At 39.1% G+C, this 18105-nt stretch overlaps 1 protein-coding gene across 4 annotated transcripts in view; it reads right to left on the bottom strand.

The window, feature by feature from the left end:
- LOC116727473 (C-terminal-binding protein 2) overlaps positions 1-18105 on the bottom strand; it is a 114030-nt gene that overhangs the window by 59671 nt on the left and 36254 nt on the right. For 3 of the 4 annotated variants that reach the window (XM_032574922.1, XM_032574925.1, XM_032574926.1), the window contains exon 1: positions 10223-10280. In XM_032574922.1, the coding sequence (XP_032430813.1) occupies positions 10223-10280 (58 nt within the window). Of the gene's footprint in view, positions 1-10222; positions 10436-18105 lie in introns of those variants that run through there. The other variant, XM_032574921.1, reaches the window with a different exon arrangement.

Below are 18105 nucleotides of genomic sequence, written 5' to 3'. Positions count from 1 at the left end.
CTTCAGGACAGAGTTATTTCAAGTCTCTTGACAACAAATAACTTTTATTCCATCTCCAATTAGCAGATCTTTTATTGAATTTATGAATTATTTTAACATATTTAAATCTAAATGTGCATTTTGTCACCATAATGCTGCGGGCTTAGTTTTAACTATTGCTGCCCACTTAGTACTGCACATTCAATAACTATATACAATTTGTGTCTATGATTTTCATTGGCTGTGTATGAAATCTATGAAGTCTTGCTTGTGTTGCTGTAAACAAAAAATGCCCTTGAAGAGATAATAAGGTTTTCCTGTTATGGCTGCAAAGAGGGTGCCAACATCATATTAAACTGTAATATGAATGGGTTGTCATTCATATGGTAAATATGCAAACTGTCGATTTCCAGCTATAAATGCAATAGAAGCCCAGTATTGTTCAAGAAATTCCATTACCTAATAATTAGAGTAGCACAGCTTATCAAACCGCCATTACATATTAATGTGTGTAATATAGTAATTTCAAAGGACTGGGTAGTATTTTGATGGTTTATGACATTTTGGGTGCTACTCATTTGAACTCTGACTACAATGTATTAGTACAATGAATGGACCTGCACTGTCCTTTATGCTCACACCTGATGCAACATTCACCTGATCTTAGTGAACAACATGCAAAACCTCAAAGAGAGGAGCCGACATCAAGATGATGTAAAACAAAGAAAGTAGTGGAAGAATTGTAGGTTAACGTTTCAACAATAACGCTGCAATGACCTGTTTTTCAGATAACATGCAGCTCTAGTAACAATGACATAATATCAGAAATAGTGAAATTTCTGTGAAATAATTCCACATTGGAATTAAAGAAGTAGTAAAAACAAAAAACAGATAGAAGGATTTTATTTTTTCTTCAGCCCCTTGCAGTTATTGGATGAATGTTTCCTTTCATTAGACACATAACAGCTTCCCTGTAGTAATTTCTCAGCACTATATCCTCGCAGGTCTGAGTCTCAGTGTCCCCGTTTCCACACCACAAAAGACACCATTAATCACTATGTTGTTTCTCTACAGCAATCATAGACAATAACTTTTCTTAATAAGCCCCTTCCAGGGCAGTGTGTCACTCAGATGCCCACTTCCTGACAAAACATTATTAATTATAAACAGCACAAGTATGGTTAGGCCTCTGTTGGTACAACTGTTGCAAGGACATTGGGTATATACCCTCATCATGCAACTTATCATATTTCCCCACAATATATAAGCAGGAGTTGGATTACTAAATCCATCTCCTCTGCATTCGCTGACACGCCTTAGGGCTGCTCCGTAATTCGGAGAGCAGTTTATCCAACAATCACCAAGCAACAGGGATCCATGATCTTTTTTGGCTTTTTAGTTTAAAAAAAGCCAAAACAAGAAAATCCAAAATGCACTGTGGCTGTATTTGCTTAAAACATCAAAATTAACGTCATAACCGAAGGTGCTCACACACAAACAGACGTTCAGTTCTGTCAAAGACTTTTAGGTGCAATGTGCTAAACAGACGTCCAGGAACATTCGTCGCTTCAGAGCAATCTGGCCATCTTTCTAGGGCACCAGAAGCTAACGGCAGGACTTGGCAGCCCGCGCAGAACAGAGATAGCTACCGAATGATTTAGATTGTGGCGACCCTACAACTGCTGATACATTAAACTTTCATGGGGACTTCATAAATTAAAGCTGCGGCTGCAAGAACTCCAACATTCCACTCAATTACTGTGATTGTACAGTATATTAAAGTTTTAACAAGCCTCTGAGCCTTTCCTCACCAGAACACAAGCGGCAGGGAGGAAAGAGGGGGTGGCGGGGGACGGCAAAACACATGGTACCAATTCTGGTTCGATGGCCTTCGGAGGGTTTATGTGCATCTGCTGTGTTATCGAGACTGTGCACGTCTCTGCAGAGTGTGACGCAGCACGTCGCACATTTGCACAACTAGAAGGAAGAGCACGAACCGCTGCGGGGTGAGACCTCTCGAAGGCTCGGCGAAGCAAGCGAGTGGAGCCTCGTCTTTCATTTTTGGGGGGCCCGCATCTTGGGCTCGCGTGCAGCCCCGCGCTCAGCCCGCCGATCATTACCGAGCCAGCGGCCCATACTGCATCGCAGATGGGGCGGACAGAAGGGAGAGGCGACAGCCCGCTTGCTTTTTGGAGGGATGAGGAGTGTGCAGCTGAGTGAGAGAAGAGGGAGGGAACGAGTGTATTAGAGAGGGGAAAGGATGGAGAGAAAAATGTGATTTTCCTGTCAAAGGTGGAAAAAGGGTAAATTGTATAGTTAGATGAAAGCAGGCTACGCTCAGCTCAGCTGGGGTTTTAGGCAGATATATAGAGTGGTTCAGCTGTCGAGGACTGAAAAATCTAATATGACGTTCATGGATTTTTCCTGTGGTGTTAATGGTTTATAAAAGGTCTGTATTTCCTCCAGCACTTTTTATTTTAAAAAAAAGGCTTAAGATGCTGTAAAGCATCCTAATAAAGTCACTATAATGCCTACTGCTTTGTCCGATTTAGAAATATGCTAAATTGTAACCACAAATCAAAAGATTAATTCAGTAGTACTGGCTAATGAAAAAAAAATTAAATACTAACTATATTTTGAACATATTGTTTTTAATTAAAAGTTGGAACACTCTAATCAAAAAATATTACACAGTGAAGGTTTAATTATAACCACCTTAAGTGAGAAAAACATATCCATTCACTTAGGACATGCTAATCAGATCTAACAAGAGGTGGACGCCAAAATGCAACCTTAATAATTTGGTTGGGATGGAGTCTGACAGATAAATTATGTTTTCTAGATTAGTGCTGTCCAGTTTGAGTACTCTACGAGAAGTGTCCTACATGTTTTACATGTTTCTGATTTAATATATCTGATGTAAATGATGGAATTACCTCCTAAACATGTCATCAAGTAAAACACATGCAGGATACCATCTCTCAAACTATTATATTTGACACTTCCAAAAGTATAAGCACAGATCAGGTCCTGTAGTTCTTATACTGCCTCACTTGGTCATAAGCTACAAAAATGTATAAAAAGAGCAATTAAATCCTTTTAGGTCATTAGCTTGGCAGCAGGACAAAAAAGAAACCTAGCTATGTTCTTTTTTTCCTTTACTAATCATAAATATGCAAATCTAGAGTCCATGCAGGGAAAGGATGTCATGAAGTTAAGTTAACATTTACGGTGTAGTTTAGATCAGGAGTGTCAAAATCCAGTTCTTGAGAGCAGACTTAAAAAAGTCTGCAGCACATCTGCAGTTGAGGAGTCCGATACGCCTCAACTGACAAGCTGTACAGTCTCCTGAGCATGCAGTCCAGTTGATGTTTGATTGATGTGTGTTGAATTGAAGGTTGTAGGACACTGGCACTCAGGGACTGGACTCTAAGTAAAGATCAGATTAAACTGTTCCTAAACTCCCTGTTCCCTGTTCCTAAACCAGGCAACCAAGTCTCCATAGTGGGGATATTGTCATAAATTTAGTGTAAAATAAAATTATTTTTGTTCACAGAGAAAAGAAATTCTGCAAAGTCCACAGGAGTGAAAGGAATACAAGATGGCTCAACTACGTCCTAGTTTTTCTAAATTGCTCTAAAGTGACCTGTGATTGTTTCTATTACTAATAATTACTAATACTCTACTAATAATGAATTAATAAACTGTTCAAACTTTGAGGGTTTTCTTTTTTGGTTGAGCTGGGAGCTAATAGCTTCTCCTTCCCTAAACAACCTGAGAGACCCATCTTGTGGCCTTTAAAAAGAAGTTTCTTTGTTTCATGACATAAAACTTTTACTTATGGAAACATCAGAAAATGTCTCAGTTTGGACAGAGCACTGACCAATAAACAACATCTAAAGGTTTCTTCAACGAGAGCACCTGCCTAAACTTAGCACAGCTACAGACTGAAGGTGTCAATCAAGTAACTGAGATAAATGCTAAAATGACATTATATTCATTTTAAAAACCCATGTAGCAATAATGACATACTATAAAATAGAATAAGCTGATTTCTCCCAGCAGAGCTTTGATTGGTTTCAAGATGTTCAATATTAATGTTGGAGCTCTGAAACGTAAAATTATTTGCGTAATAACTCCTCTCTCATTCAGAATCTGATACGGATAAATCATATTCCTAATTATACCAGCATAAAGTGCCATCATGTTGCACACTACGAATAAAATGCAGACGTTGATTAAAACATTATCTGACAAGATTAGTGCAGCTCCAATCTAACCCAGAGGGAGGGAATATTGCAGTCTACGAGCAAAACAACAATCTCAGCAAAGAGAATAAAATCAAAAAATTGGTTTAGGAGCAGAACTGTCCCTGCCTCGCTCTCAGCCCTGTCGTTGCAGAATGATAAACATTGGATCAGCTCAAATTAAGATGGGAACATGAAAGGACCTGAGGCTGAAAGGAACAGGGGCCGTGGCAGATCACTCCTCATCTCTTCAGACGACAGAAATGAATCTCCTTCCCCCTGAGAGACAGAGGGAGACAGATAGCTGCTCTCTGTTCCTCATAACGCTCATGCTTCCCAGCAGCGGCTTTGATTGAGCCAACTAGCATCTTTTGATAAAAAGCATTCCCAACCAGCTCCATGCTTCCTTATTTGCAGACAGGCCAGATTATGTTAAATACATATCAAGGACTTTAATGGCTTAATCGGCCTTGTCATCTACCCACCGGGCATCCGTAGATACTTCATTTGTGATCCCACAGCCTTAATGAACAATTTGGATGATGGTATAATTCAAATAAATAAAAACCTCTCTTTGCATAAAATGAGAGCTGAGTTTTATTTTTTTTGGGAAGCATATGATCCAAAGAAAACGGCGGATCGTTTTTTTCCTGTGGAAAAACACGGAAAGAAGACAGGAAGAATTATACGGCTTTATCTCCTCTGTAGATGTTTGCCAGCCATGAGCCTGTTTAAACTGGGAACCTGGATTAAGATGAGTGACTCCCTTGTCTTGTGAGGATTCTACCTGCGAGGGAAAGCAAAAGAAGAAGCTCCCTTTATTTGTGTTTCCCCCCCTATGCTCTGAGACAATCACCATGGCAGCCTTATCACACCGCAACATGCAATCAGTGGGACAACTCTGCCTGGTCACTGGCTCATGAACAAACCACAAGCTGTTTATTTGTTTTTACACCCTCACCAAGGTGGCTGGAGGATAGATTCTCTGATCCTTTATGACGACCATCTGGAGAGCTGTGGGTACTTGTGTTTGCGTATTCCAGCATCATAGTGAGGCTTTACATTTCAGACCCTGTTCGGAGGAAAAGTGTGCAAGTCGTAGTGGCATCTCTTTACTTTTTCTCTTGGAAATTAAGCTGTCCCGTTCCTTCACAGATACAGCAACACAATGGAAAAATTCTGACTAGACAAATCTATTGTTCTGCAGAAAAAAATGTTCTCTTGAAAAAATACACAATGCTGAAAAAAAAACATCTAAATAATACACTTTCAACTGCTACTATAATTGTTAAAACTGTTTAAAAGGCACAGTCCATTCCTTGGCATAAAGGACTGCTAGGGAATCATTATGTAAGGAAAATGATATGAATGCATATAGCTATACCAACCTCAACATACATTTCAGTTGTAATTGCTGATTTTTTTAAGACGGAACTTGATGAATAATGAATGAATCTAACTTAGCTGCTTGATTTGCAACAGATCTGTGTTAAACTGACAGCACAACAACTCACCCAGCCAATAGCTCACAACAAATCTACACTGTCTCACACACCAAACTTTTTGTAATTTAAACAAATGTCATGCAAACGCTGTATTCTGTTATCAGACTCATAAAATTAGTGCATTAAAAAGAGCACAAAAAGGCAGTGTAACTAGTACTTCTAATGTTTTGTCCCACCTGTGTCTCATATTTGCATTAGGTACAGCTTTCAGCTTTATGCTAGGAGCTCTAAAATGTTTCCTTAAGCTACTTTCACACACCAGGACTTGATGAGCAGTTAAATTTTTTTTCCGTGGTCGTTCATTTAATTAAATGAGACCACAATCAGATTTCTGTGTGAACGGTTTACGACCCAAAAGCAACCCATGTGTGCAGGAAAACATAGACGTCAAAACAGCACCGCAATGTTTGCAGAAGTAGTAATGGATGCCTTTGGATGAATTTTCTAGTTATTCAGCAATGAGAGGAGAGTACTGTCACAAGATAATAACAAGATGAAGAAAGCTAATAAAAAAAGCACAACTTTTACAAGCTGCTTGAGATTCTTCCTGATAAGCTTCCCCGTACTTAGTAGTTGTGTGTTCTAATTTAGAGGATATGGATTGCAGTTTTGAATTCAGAGTTATATTCATAGTCAAATCACAAACTTTTGTCTGCAACGGCAGAGCACCACCAGCTGCTAAGGTCTCTCTGAGCTCAGAACAGACAAACTGTCGTTCCCACAGGAATCACTAAACTGTCTCAGGTGTTTAATACATACAAATTCAGCAGCTGGACTTTAACAGCCCATCTAATCAAGAAGGATCCCCCCGATTAAATGTAAACAGCTGCGCTATGAAATATTAAAGCTTTTATAACTGCCAAATAACTGCCTCATAATGTTGAAATCTGACATGGAGTGGACTCTTTTTACCTGAATATAATACTGCTGTTTATACAAATATGACATAAAATTAATCATATTAACCCATAATAAGTATGATTAAGTCACATATAAATACTTTTCATTTGGAACATAAAAATTAGTCTGGAGAGTGTCTGTGAAAACTGGCTGTGAACTGTTGCTACAGAAACTTTGACTGGACCATTCAAACACATAAACATACCCATTCAATGTTAGCTCTGGCTGTATGCTTAGGGTTGTTGCCTTAAATCTTTTTTGTCCTCTAACATGTTGTCCTCCAGTTTTACCCCATATTCAGTTTCATCTATCCTCTCCTCAGTTCTGACCAGCTTCACTGTCCCTGCTGAAGCAAAGCCCTCCTACAGCTTGATGCTCCAACCCCAGTGGGAGTCGTGTGCTCAGGCTAACGTGCTGTGTTAGTTTGATTTGCATTTTGGTATAATAATCCTTCAATGCGTTTATCCGTCCAGTCCAGGGCTTGCAGGAAAAACTCATGGTTTTCTTTTCACTGGTCTTGATGTGTATTCAGTTCAATTCAATCATATATACAGTCCAATTGATAACAGTTATCAATCAGTGTACTAAGTTCAGTTCATGATGCAAATTAGTTTAAAACGTTTTCTATCAAAGGAAGCAGCAGATTGCATCAAGTCACTGACCTGCTGCATTCATTCTTCCAGCCTACTACATAGCACTGGATTTTATTTAGAGTGTCAGAGTGAATAGGATATTATATTGATTTATATGAGCAAAATCCGACAGCCAAGTATCATTTCCTGCCTCTTTGCAATTATACAGTAGGTTGTGTTGGTCTACATCACATAGACTCCAGATAAAATACGAACCAGCACTCAGTATGACAGCTGAATATTATTCTGCAGTGTTTGTAGGGGAATCATAATGTTTCAAGGACCAGTTTATGAGCCTTTAGAGGAAGTGTGGCTTATGCCCTTCCTTTCAAGTGCACAATGCTGAGGTGCTTGCATCATGTACCAAAACAAATATGCTGGCACTGGGGGTAATGGTGCATAAAGCTTCATTTTCCAGCACCGCAGTCATGTCTGCCTCCTCCCTGCACCGGCTCCAGGAGGGCCCAGCAGCTTAACAAGCCTCTCGGGGACCCAGACGGCAGAGTGGAGATGATTTTACCTCAGGACTCCGTCTGACTGACACACACACACAAACACACCCGTATATGCAAGGTGGAGGCAAACAAGTGGGTTTGAAAATGTACATTCGCCAAGCTTTAAACTTCACCCACAGGAAGGCACATAGAATCTGCCGCCTGGACTGACTTTGTAACAATGTGCACAGCAGAATGTTGGGGGAGGGAGGGTCTGCACTCCTATTCCATGTCTAGGTCCCCACTGCTCTTCAATCCACAACCTAAAGCCTAAATAAAAATTGGTGCAGTTAACAGTCATAACAGAAATGAAAGTGTTTCAGCCCCTGCAGTAGTCGAACCTCAGTTCAAATGTTGAGAGCTTCTCCAAAACAATAAGTCACATAAGAGATACTCCTACACAAACAGCCCACAGGTCAAACTGAGAGGGTCAAAGTGAGGCAGAGATCTCAGTCTCATCTCTGGATAGCTGCAGAGGTCAACAATCATGCACTGATTTCTGCAGCACAGCAGACTTATGCTGTGTGCCAGGAGGACATTATTGAAATAAGTAAATATTCCTCACTAATGGAAGATAAAAATGTGTTAATAAGACCGAGGATAGTTGAAGCAAAATGAGGATTTATTATGCAGTCAGTGAAAATAATGTTTGGACATCCTTATTAAAATTATTATTAAATATTAAATATTAAAAAATATTAAAAAGCTAGAAACAATTATAAGGTGAAGGGTGGGTAGGTAGGTGGGTGGGTGGATGGATGGATGGATGGATGGATGGATGGATGGATGGATGGATGGATGGATGGATGGATGGATGGATGGATGGATGGATGGATGGATGGATGGATGGATGGATGGATGGATGAATCTACTTAAAACAGGTAAGAGGAACATATTTTATAGTTTTTAATCAAGTTTTTAATTAGTTAAAATACCTGAGAAATCAAAGCAAAAAAGAACAAAAATACTTTCAGGAAAGTTCTGTCAACAGAGAAGTTAAAACTTCTAAATGCTGAATATTCCTAGAACCATCTAAAGAAAAACTCCCCTGAATCATCACCATATATTCATTTGCACATTTGCAAGTTAAAATACAACCATGAGGTTACAAAGAGGAAAGGTATGTGTGAGGAGCAAAGCAAAAGGAAAAAGGAGGAGAATTTCTCCAAAGCGAGTAAAACAGGCTTACTGCTTCTGATTTTGCCAGCAGCTCAGTGAACACAGGAAGAACGGAAGAGAAGTCTAATTAAATTTCACATTGTTTCTTTGGAAAAAGAATAATGATCGCTACCCAGTTTTTCTTTTTTTTTTTTAAGAATCAGCTATACTTGTACCCTCTGATTTTGGGAAAAAAATTAAATGATGCAATTTGGCAAAACATTTGAATAGATTTTATTTTACAAATACTAATGTGCCCATCGTTAGCTACCAGTTTAAAGACTAAAGAAAATATAGTTTACTGACTTTTGAATAACAGTTTGATAATGATATTAAAATATGACAGCAATAACTTTGCATTGACAAAACTTAAAGCCTCACCAACTTAATCAGCAGAGTTCTACAGAAGCTGGTGACCTCCAGAGAGCAGCAAAGAAATAGGTCATAACTACATTGAGAAAATTTGCCACCAACAACATAAATAATAGACAAATAAATCTGTGCAGTCTTTGAAAGTAGTTAAGCAACATACATGTGGCAACTAAAGACGTACAGTGAGCTTTTCAGCCTGAACACAAAGTTGGTGTTAAGGAATTGTGCTAATGAATGCAAATATGTTATTTTGAGACATTTTAAGCAAACATAAAAAATCAACACCTTTTAATGTTTTTAATACTTTTCAAGTGTTTATTATGTTATATTATATTATATATTATTATATATATTTTTTTGTCATTCTACTCTTTGTAAAATACCCTATTGAGGAATCTTACCTGGTTAATCAGCTTCTTAGCTTTACTTCAAGAAAAAAAAAACATGTTGGGTGGCAGAATCATTCTCACAGCAGGATGCTGTGAATGCGGTATTATTTTTAGTTTCCACACCATAACATGCCATGGTCAAATGATTAAGTTTGTGTTTCTTACAAGTGAGTGTTAACCATAAGAGCCTTCTTTCAGCCAGCTGACTGGTAGTATGCAGCAAGTGCTGGGAAGACAGTGCTTCGATGCTCATACAGCCAAAGAGAACTTTGGTCACTCCAGCCATTTATGCCAGTAAACCAAAGGCATGATTTGATGGAAAATTCTTGCAGACTTGACTTTTTAAAACCACAGTCCACTTTGATAACTAACTGGCACACACCTTCTACTGAAAGAAACCCAATAAAAATAATCAAGAAATACCATTTCTGATTTAAAAAAATGATTTAATGCACAAAAGCAATTCTTAAAACAATAGTTTGTTGAAAAGTTTCCCTAAAATAATCTCGAAAAGCGTGAGGAGTGATAATGAGAAGGTCTCTTTACCTTCGCAGATCCGGTCCAGTCGCTGTCTCTTCACTTTATGTTTGTCAGTCAGGGACATGGCGTCAAACACTGCTCGGCACGGCGTGCTGGTGGGGACCTCTCCTCCGTCTCCTCCTCCTCCTTCTCCTCCTCAGCCACAAACACTGACAAGGTTCAGACTCCTAGTGCACAGTCAGCGCTGTTCCCCGGGGCATTCCGCCTCGGCACATACACCTACAAACACAAGGAGGCTTGGGTAAACACAGACACGCGGTGTAAAAAAATGCACATTATTGTCGTAAACGCACAGCAAAATGCTGACTTGGAAGGCACTAAAGAGACCTCGACAACAAAGTCGCTCTGCCTCTTGCTCAGAAGGAGCTCCAGGCAGCAGATGCTGAAAAATCCCTTAATCACACACGTACATTCTCACACACAGTGGTGACAAAGTGCTTTGTTTGCTCTAAAAGTGACAAAACTTTGATGCTCTAAGCGCTCCAAATTTCTTCAATTTGGCAAACACATCTGCAACATCATCTGACTCACCATGTTTTTCATCACTTGCAGCAACATCTCAAGTACATTTTTTGAAAAAACATTGTAGGTTTTTTTTACTAAAAGCTCATTCATGTGACATATATTGAATTAATTCAATGTGAAGGAGGTGGGCAAGACTTAAGCTTGACAAAATAAGGCTGTCCCATAACATGACATGTAATTGCACATTCAGCCCAATAGAGGGTACTTAAAATCAACTCAGAGGGAATAGCATAGTATCTGTGGATTTCTAGAAATGTATCTCCATAAATGAGAATACCATTGAAAAGCTAGCTTCTTTCAGTAATTCTATGCAAGTTACACTCGTGCATAATAAAGCCAATATAGATTAGACACAGAGAGATATATTTAGTTTATATTATTTAGATGAGTTTCTCAGTAATATACCATCAAATTTGATGACTATTTGGTAATATATCAGAGTGAAAGGTGTGGAACACGCATCACATTTTTATTCACTTTATTGTGTTTTTTTCCATCACATAAAATCCCAAAATATATTAATGCTTTTGGTTGGAAGGTGAGAAAAATTGATAAACTACACAAAGTATGAATGTTTTTTGTTTTTTTTAAGAACTGCATTTTCTTGAAAAATAGTCATAAAGGAACTAAAAAAAAGAAAAAAAGAGTGTTTTTGTCAAGAGGAAGCTGGTTTATAAAGTTACTTTCAAATCCACCAAACAATGCAAGACGGTGGCCTCAGCATGTTAACGGCTGCAGCTCGACCTCACCATGCTATTTGATTCATTTCAGCCGTCTTTCAGTCCCTCCTCCTTGCTTTTCAACTGTCCATCTTTCTGCAGAGCTGCTGCCTCTGAGGTCTCTCACAGAGAGTCATCAATCACCGGGCTGTCTTCCAGATACATGGGCGTGCGTATGTGTGAGACATGAAAACGAGTTGAAGTGGGTGGAAGGTGGAAAAAGTGCTCATGTGCACAGAGGCCCACTTCTCATGGACTTCCTCTCTTCTGTACTCCATTTACTTTTTGCTAGCAATGAGCAGAATGGTTGTGAGATTCAAACATCTCATCCCATCATCGTTCAACAATTAACACTTCAAGTAATCTAGTCAAAGTGTGAAACAAGAATACGAGCAAAAGTCTGTAGTGCAGCCACACACATTTTAAAAGGGTATTCAAAGTTGCATGCTAAATCCAAACACAAAGGTCATACACATGAATCCTAATATTTAGGAGGCATTAGAAGTCAAATGATTGATAAAGCTCTCGGCCCGTGTGGCCCCCGGCTCCCTGAAAGAGAAATGTTTGTCCACGGGATGGTAAGACAATAAATGTGGAAATCCATATTTGTTATGATTGAGTCTGTAAAGCATAATCATGCTTCGCAGTGAAGCCATCCATGGGAGACAAACTCTTCCCAACATCGGCAAATGCACAGAGACTGCTGTGTTAGAGGTGCAACGCAGCCCAACAGAGAAACAAAACTATCAGAATTTTGCAATGCAAAGAAATGGGACCAACATTAATCATTTAGCACCTTATTCCACCGTTTATGTGATCAGATAAAATCTCCTATATTCCCCAGAGTTGAAAGAAGCACTTTCAGGTCAAACATCTAGTCTTCTTCCTTGAGGAAAAAATGTGTCATGGTGTGATTAAACCAAACCTAAACTTTTTTTGACATATGAAAGGTAACATATTGACAAAACAACACAGAACATCAGCAGAAGAACACCAAACCCACAGTGCAGCAGGGTGGTGGCAGCATCATAATCTGGGGGAACTTTTGCCCAAGCAGAACTGTGATTTTTGTCACCACGATGACCTAAGCAAACTGATAGAACTGGTTACAGAAGACTTTCTAAATTACTAAAGAGTACAGTGAAAACTATCAGGAGCTTAATGTGACAAGTGGAAAAAACCATATTACACCATAAACTTGACCATGACACAGTGATCCCTGCTAGACTTCAGACAGAGTAGTGAAGAAAATTATGAGTTGTCCATTTCTATACCTGGCACACTTGTGGAGAGTTTCAGAAAAACCTGAATTTACCAGATACAATTACTCACAGAAAACAATTAATCCACTAGACTAGATTAGGTGCTTATCGATCTATATTAAAATCAGAACGTCAGAAATATCCTATAAACAGAAATGTGTTGGTGATAAAAGCCAAAGTGGATGCTGTGGATAGGTTTGGGTGGCTGAATAATTAAAAAGGTCATGCTACCTGCCTGCTGCGTGTCGATTCACACATGCAGACAAACCCCCCCACACACACAGTTCCTCTAAGAGAAGAGCAATGCTCACTGGGGCAAGGACTGAGAAGAGACATCATCTTGGAGAGTAATCATTTTCCCCTCAAACACACAGAGTAGTTTGTGAACTAATTGGGTGAATCCATAATTAATTTGCTGACATTAAGCCTTGGGGTTTGCTCCGGTAAGATTTGGCTTTCCAAGGACGTGGAGAACAACCAGTGAAGCCCTGAAGCTCAGAACTGAAAGGGAATCTCTTGTTCTGAGGCTTCACAGAGAATACGTTTGACATTTCCACATCTAACAGCTACACATTTCCACACTTGTCAGTTATTTCCCCAAAACTGTAGGGAATCCTTTATTGGAATTTTTTTACAAGGAAACATTTGAGTGACAGCTAAATCCAGAAAATCAATGTGTTTTCAATACACATCAAAACATGACAAGCGATACTTCTCACCGGGACTTTTCTCCTATTCTCAGGGGAGAGAAGTATCACATCCAGAAAGATATGAAGACAGAGCTTTACTGCACTGATAAGTCTTTTAGACATAATCTTAAAATATGAGAAGCACTAGCACCTGAACCACAAGAAAAGCCACAGAGGATAGTCGTTTTCAATTTTTCAGAAAATAAGAACATTTACAGATTCTAACCATGTTCACGTCAATATTTATTTAGTGGTTGGAATGGAAAGCTTTTAACAACTGTGGTTTCTTTCAATACAACACCATAAGCTGAATCACTGTGTAAATGTTTAAAGATTAAAATGATGAAAAACCTACTTTAGTATGGCTGCTCTTCATTTTATTCTGCTGCATCAAATAATCTTTTACCGGTACATCCAATCAACTCTCAAGGGGCAAACAAAATAACGGTAAAACCACAAGGAAACCATAGAGATTTTAGTTCAGTCTTTAAAAAAAAACTGTAAGATTGACTGAATATGAACAAATCTTTTGAGATAAACCTTTTGTAGATAAATTATATTGACGAGAGGTTTTAGAGTACATACAATAGATCTTCAATGTCTCACATTTGGTATTTTATGTGACGTGGAAGAAAAACAATTAATGCTTTCAAATTTATCTGCAAATATATAGCTGGATATTGGTCTGCATTTTGCTTCCCTGTGTCAATATTTCGTAGAACCACCTTTCACTCTGTTTATATAGAGTGAAGGGTATGTCTTCACCAGCTTTAGTGGATTTCTTTCCAATTAATCTCTGGAAAGTACCAGAAGCTCAGTTAAATTATTGTCTGGATAGCATCTCAGAAGATCATCTTTTGAGTCTTGCTCCAGATTCTCAATTAGGTTTAGGTCTGGGTTTTGTTAGCAAAGGAACATATATTGATCTGAGTCCATCATAACTCTGAATCATGTTTAGGAAGGTGATTTTTTGTTTCAGTTTTAAGTCTTTTGCTGTCTCAAACAAGTTTTCTTCCAGAATCATTTTGTTTTTAGTACCCTCCATCTTTGCATCAACATGATCAGCTCTAGTTGAAGAAATGCATAAATGTATTATACTGGATACAGAATAATAGGTGTTCTCCCCCCCCTAAGGATCTATGGATCTGTGGATGTCTGCAGTGCCTCCTGATACCCCATAGGTCTTTCGGTGACTACTCTGATGGTTTTTGATAAGGGTCAAATTGGCATTTGCCCAGAGCAGCACTTGGCACAAGGTGCTGCTCTGGGCACTGACTAACAAATTGAAACTAACAAAAAGTGCAATGAATCTAAAAAAAACAACTATATATGACAGCAAACACATCACCAGTAGAAGTTGAGAGGATAACATAGCTCAGTGCTGCAGAAGAAAAGTTTCCCTTCACTGAGTTGAAATAATTTTTCATAAGAAAAAATGGCTTGAACTTAATGAAATGCTTAGTTTGAGATTATCATAAGATTTTTTTTGTCTTTAAACCATCTTCTAGGTTTTCTTTTATTTTCTTTATCTTGAGATTTTTACATTTCAGCATCCGCATTTTAAGCACTATTTCAGTAATTCTGCTTCAAATACAAACTTTACATTGACTAGATTGTTAATAAATCATTTACATGTCAATATTACATTAATTGGAGTATTTTTTTTAAAAAGTGAACTGTAAAACTGCAACGTTAATGCAGTGTGCTCAAAAATTTGGGTCCATCTAACTTTTATGCTGGTGTGCCTTACTTTTTTTCTCAGGCACATGCAGAGGAAAAGGTTAGTCAAAACCCCTGTGGCCAGTGAGTTTAGGTGGACAGCCATGTCTTGGTACATTTGAATTTCAGCTTTTTTGAATGAAAAGTTCAACTGGTGTGAATACTTTAAAAGTCATGTACAGTGACTGGTTTTCATTTTACTGGCTAAACTAAAATAATGTAACTCCATTAAAAAACCTTTGATGACATTTTTATATAGAGTTCTAAATACAACTTATTTTCTCTCCCAGCCTGTGCTACAGCCTCTCCGAGTTTAGATAACATATCTGCATGCGAGTTCTTTGCAGATTCCTGCCAAAACTTGCTCACAAATCGAGCTGGATCACTTTCTGCAGTTATTTCTCCTGACTTAATTTCCCACTGGAGCTTGACAAGAAAATTGTGAGAAGAGGCAACTGTTAACGTTATCTGACAGTGTGAAGCAGGGATACGCTGAGCAATCTCCAGCCCTCTTACCGCTGATTCCAATCAAACGCCGGTGCTCAGCGAGCCTCTTTAGGGATTCAGACATGAGAACCTCCTCAAAGAGAAAGCTGAACTTTTCACTGGGACTCAACACTTTCACCCTCAGGGGGACTCTTCACTGAGAGGAGAAAACACCTCTATTCCCTCAATTTCCTACAGAAATAACAAACATGTCTCGATGACAACACTGTTTACAGGACTCACATTGAAAACCATGATTACTCCCTTGTTATTTTCTTCAGAACAGTGTCTGTTTTCTTTCCACTAGAGACCAATTTGAACAATAGAGCCTATTTTCCGTTTTAGATGCTGGAGTTCCTCCAGTGGTAAATCTGTCAGTGCTCGGCCAAAACAAAGAAAGAGAAAACAGGAAAGTGCGGACACCCTGTAGCAACAAACGGACTCTACTATTAATATCGGCTTTCGTGCCTCAATCCTCAGCACCTCAGGCACAGAAGAGAGTGATTTCCCTGAACTGAACACGGCACGTGACAGCGTAGGCAGGTGACAGTTCGACACAATTATATTTAGCCCCAGCAACTGCACAACTGTGGCACTAGGGGTGTCAGTGATGAAGATTTTGTGTAAAGTAGCCCAGATTGTGCCATAGTGACTCATAGAGCTCATAGAGAGAGCACTGTTCAATCCAGCATCTAATAATTGGAAAGACCATGACGAAGCAACAAACCCAGACATGACCGTACACCTAAACTGAGAAGATGGATATTTATCAGAGATGCAACCAAGAGGACCAAGTTAACTCTGGAGGAGCTGCAGAGACCCGCAGCTCAGATGTGAGACTTTGTAAACAAATAGTCAGGTAGGCTCCGTTTGATCAGGGACCAAAATTTCAACATTTGTTACATTTTCAGACGGTGCAGTTCGTTTTCATACTGCACAGTGTCAAACGAATCAAACTCTTTGAAAACTGTTCACTCTCTAGCCTGTGGTGGCACTGCATCAAGAACTGCTGCAGGAATCTACATGACAGCCTCTTAAGAAGACATGAGCACACCTTACTTCTTCATGACACAAAAAACGAGTGGCATCAGACTTTAGAGGTTGTACAATTTCTCTTTTGTCCTTGTAAAATAAAGACAAACAAACAAAAAAAAATAATGGTGCACATTGATTTCTGAAAAAAATAAAAACATATAGGAGAAGGACGATTCTTGGTTATAGACCACGAGCCGCCATTTCTTCCACTAGCAATAGACTTGCTTGTTTGTTTCGGTTGTATTTACTCAGAATGCCCTGCACTTTAGTTTGCTTCCTGCCTTTGGAGTGGTCTCTAGTCCAGCAGAGACAGATAATCAGGTCAGACTTGATTGGAAAATGGACAAAGTTAAAGACAATGAATGAAGAAAATCTGTTATATTCACCTCTTACATGAAGGTCAAGGTTCACCAAAAACACACATCTTTTGCATAGTTCTACATCAAAGGATGTTCTTTTTTTATTTTTATTTGTAGGAAAATGTAAGAACCATGTTTCTTCTTTCCACTTCATATTTTCCAAAATATTGTGTTGGTCTATCACATAAAATCCCAAGTAAACCCACTAAAGTTTAAGACTGTGGCATGTAAAATTGTAAAATTTTAAAGGGGTACAAACAGATTTACAAAGCACTGCATCTATTAAAACCTTGCTTCTTAAAGTTCAGCTGGGTGAGGTTATCTGTTTCTTTCGCAGACTGGAACTGGAAACACTTCCCAGTTACAGGAAAGCGCCTGCAGCGTGCCAACCTGGTGAGCAGAGGGAAGGCGGGTGAAATAAGAACTGCTCTCATCACCAGCTTGGTGTCAGCGAGAGGCCAGGCTTCGGCTAAGACGGCCTGCTAGAGTCCAGCCGGCTCTGCCCTGTTCCCTCTGGGTCTCTTCCAGGAAAAGCCGGCATGATTCAGAGCTTCCCAGTCCAAGGAGAGAGAGGTGGCTTCGACAATCCCCTCTACCCTCAGAATGCACCCACCAACACATCCAGACTACAGACGCGCACATCACTCAGCTTTCTCCCAGCGGACAGTGAGACGGCCAACTCCGTGCTGTACTCAAGCTTACTTTGGGAGGAGGCCAAGCCAAACGACATGTTGATAAAGTCCAGAACAGGGTGGTGTAGAGACAGAACACGAAGACAGGGCATGAGCATCATGCCGTAACACCCCACACAAGACAGGAATTCACAGAGTCAGGAGGATCACTGATGGATCATTTCACTTCAACTTTTTTCTTTTTTTTTTGCAAGTTCTGGCAAACAGATTTAAAGGGAATGATAGATGAAAGTTAGTTGTTAGCATAAGAGGAAATTACATCATCATAAAATAAGGTCACAGAGAGGAACAAATGTGGAGTAGAACTACAAAAACAGGTTTTAAACAAATTTATATCTTGGAGGTAAAACAATAATCACTAGTCCTGTCAACCGTGTACAGGTGGACGGGAATATCACAACAT

Source organism: Xiphophorus hellerii, chromosome 10, assembly GCF_003331165.1.
Source record: "Xiphophorus hellerii strain 12219 chromosome 10, Xiphophorus_hellerii-4.1, whole genome shotgun sequence".
In the NCBI taxonomy this organism is placed as follows: Eukaryota; Metazoa; Chordata; class Actinopteri; order Cyprinodontiformes; family Poeciliidae; genus Xiphophorus; species Xiphophorus hellerii.
Note: the sequence above shows the minus strand (reverse complement) of the source record. Positions and strands in the feature narration are given on the sequence as shown.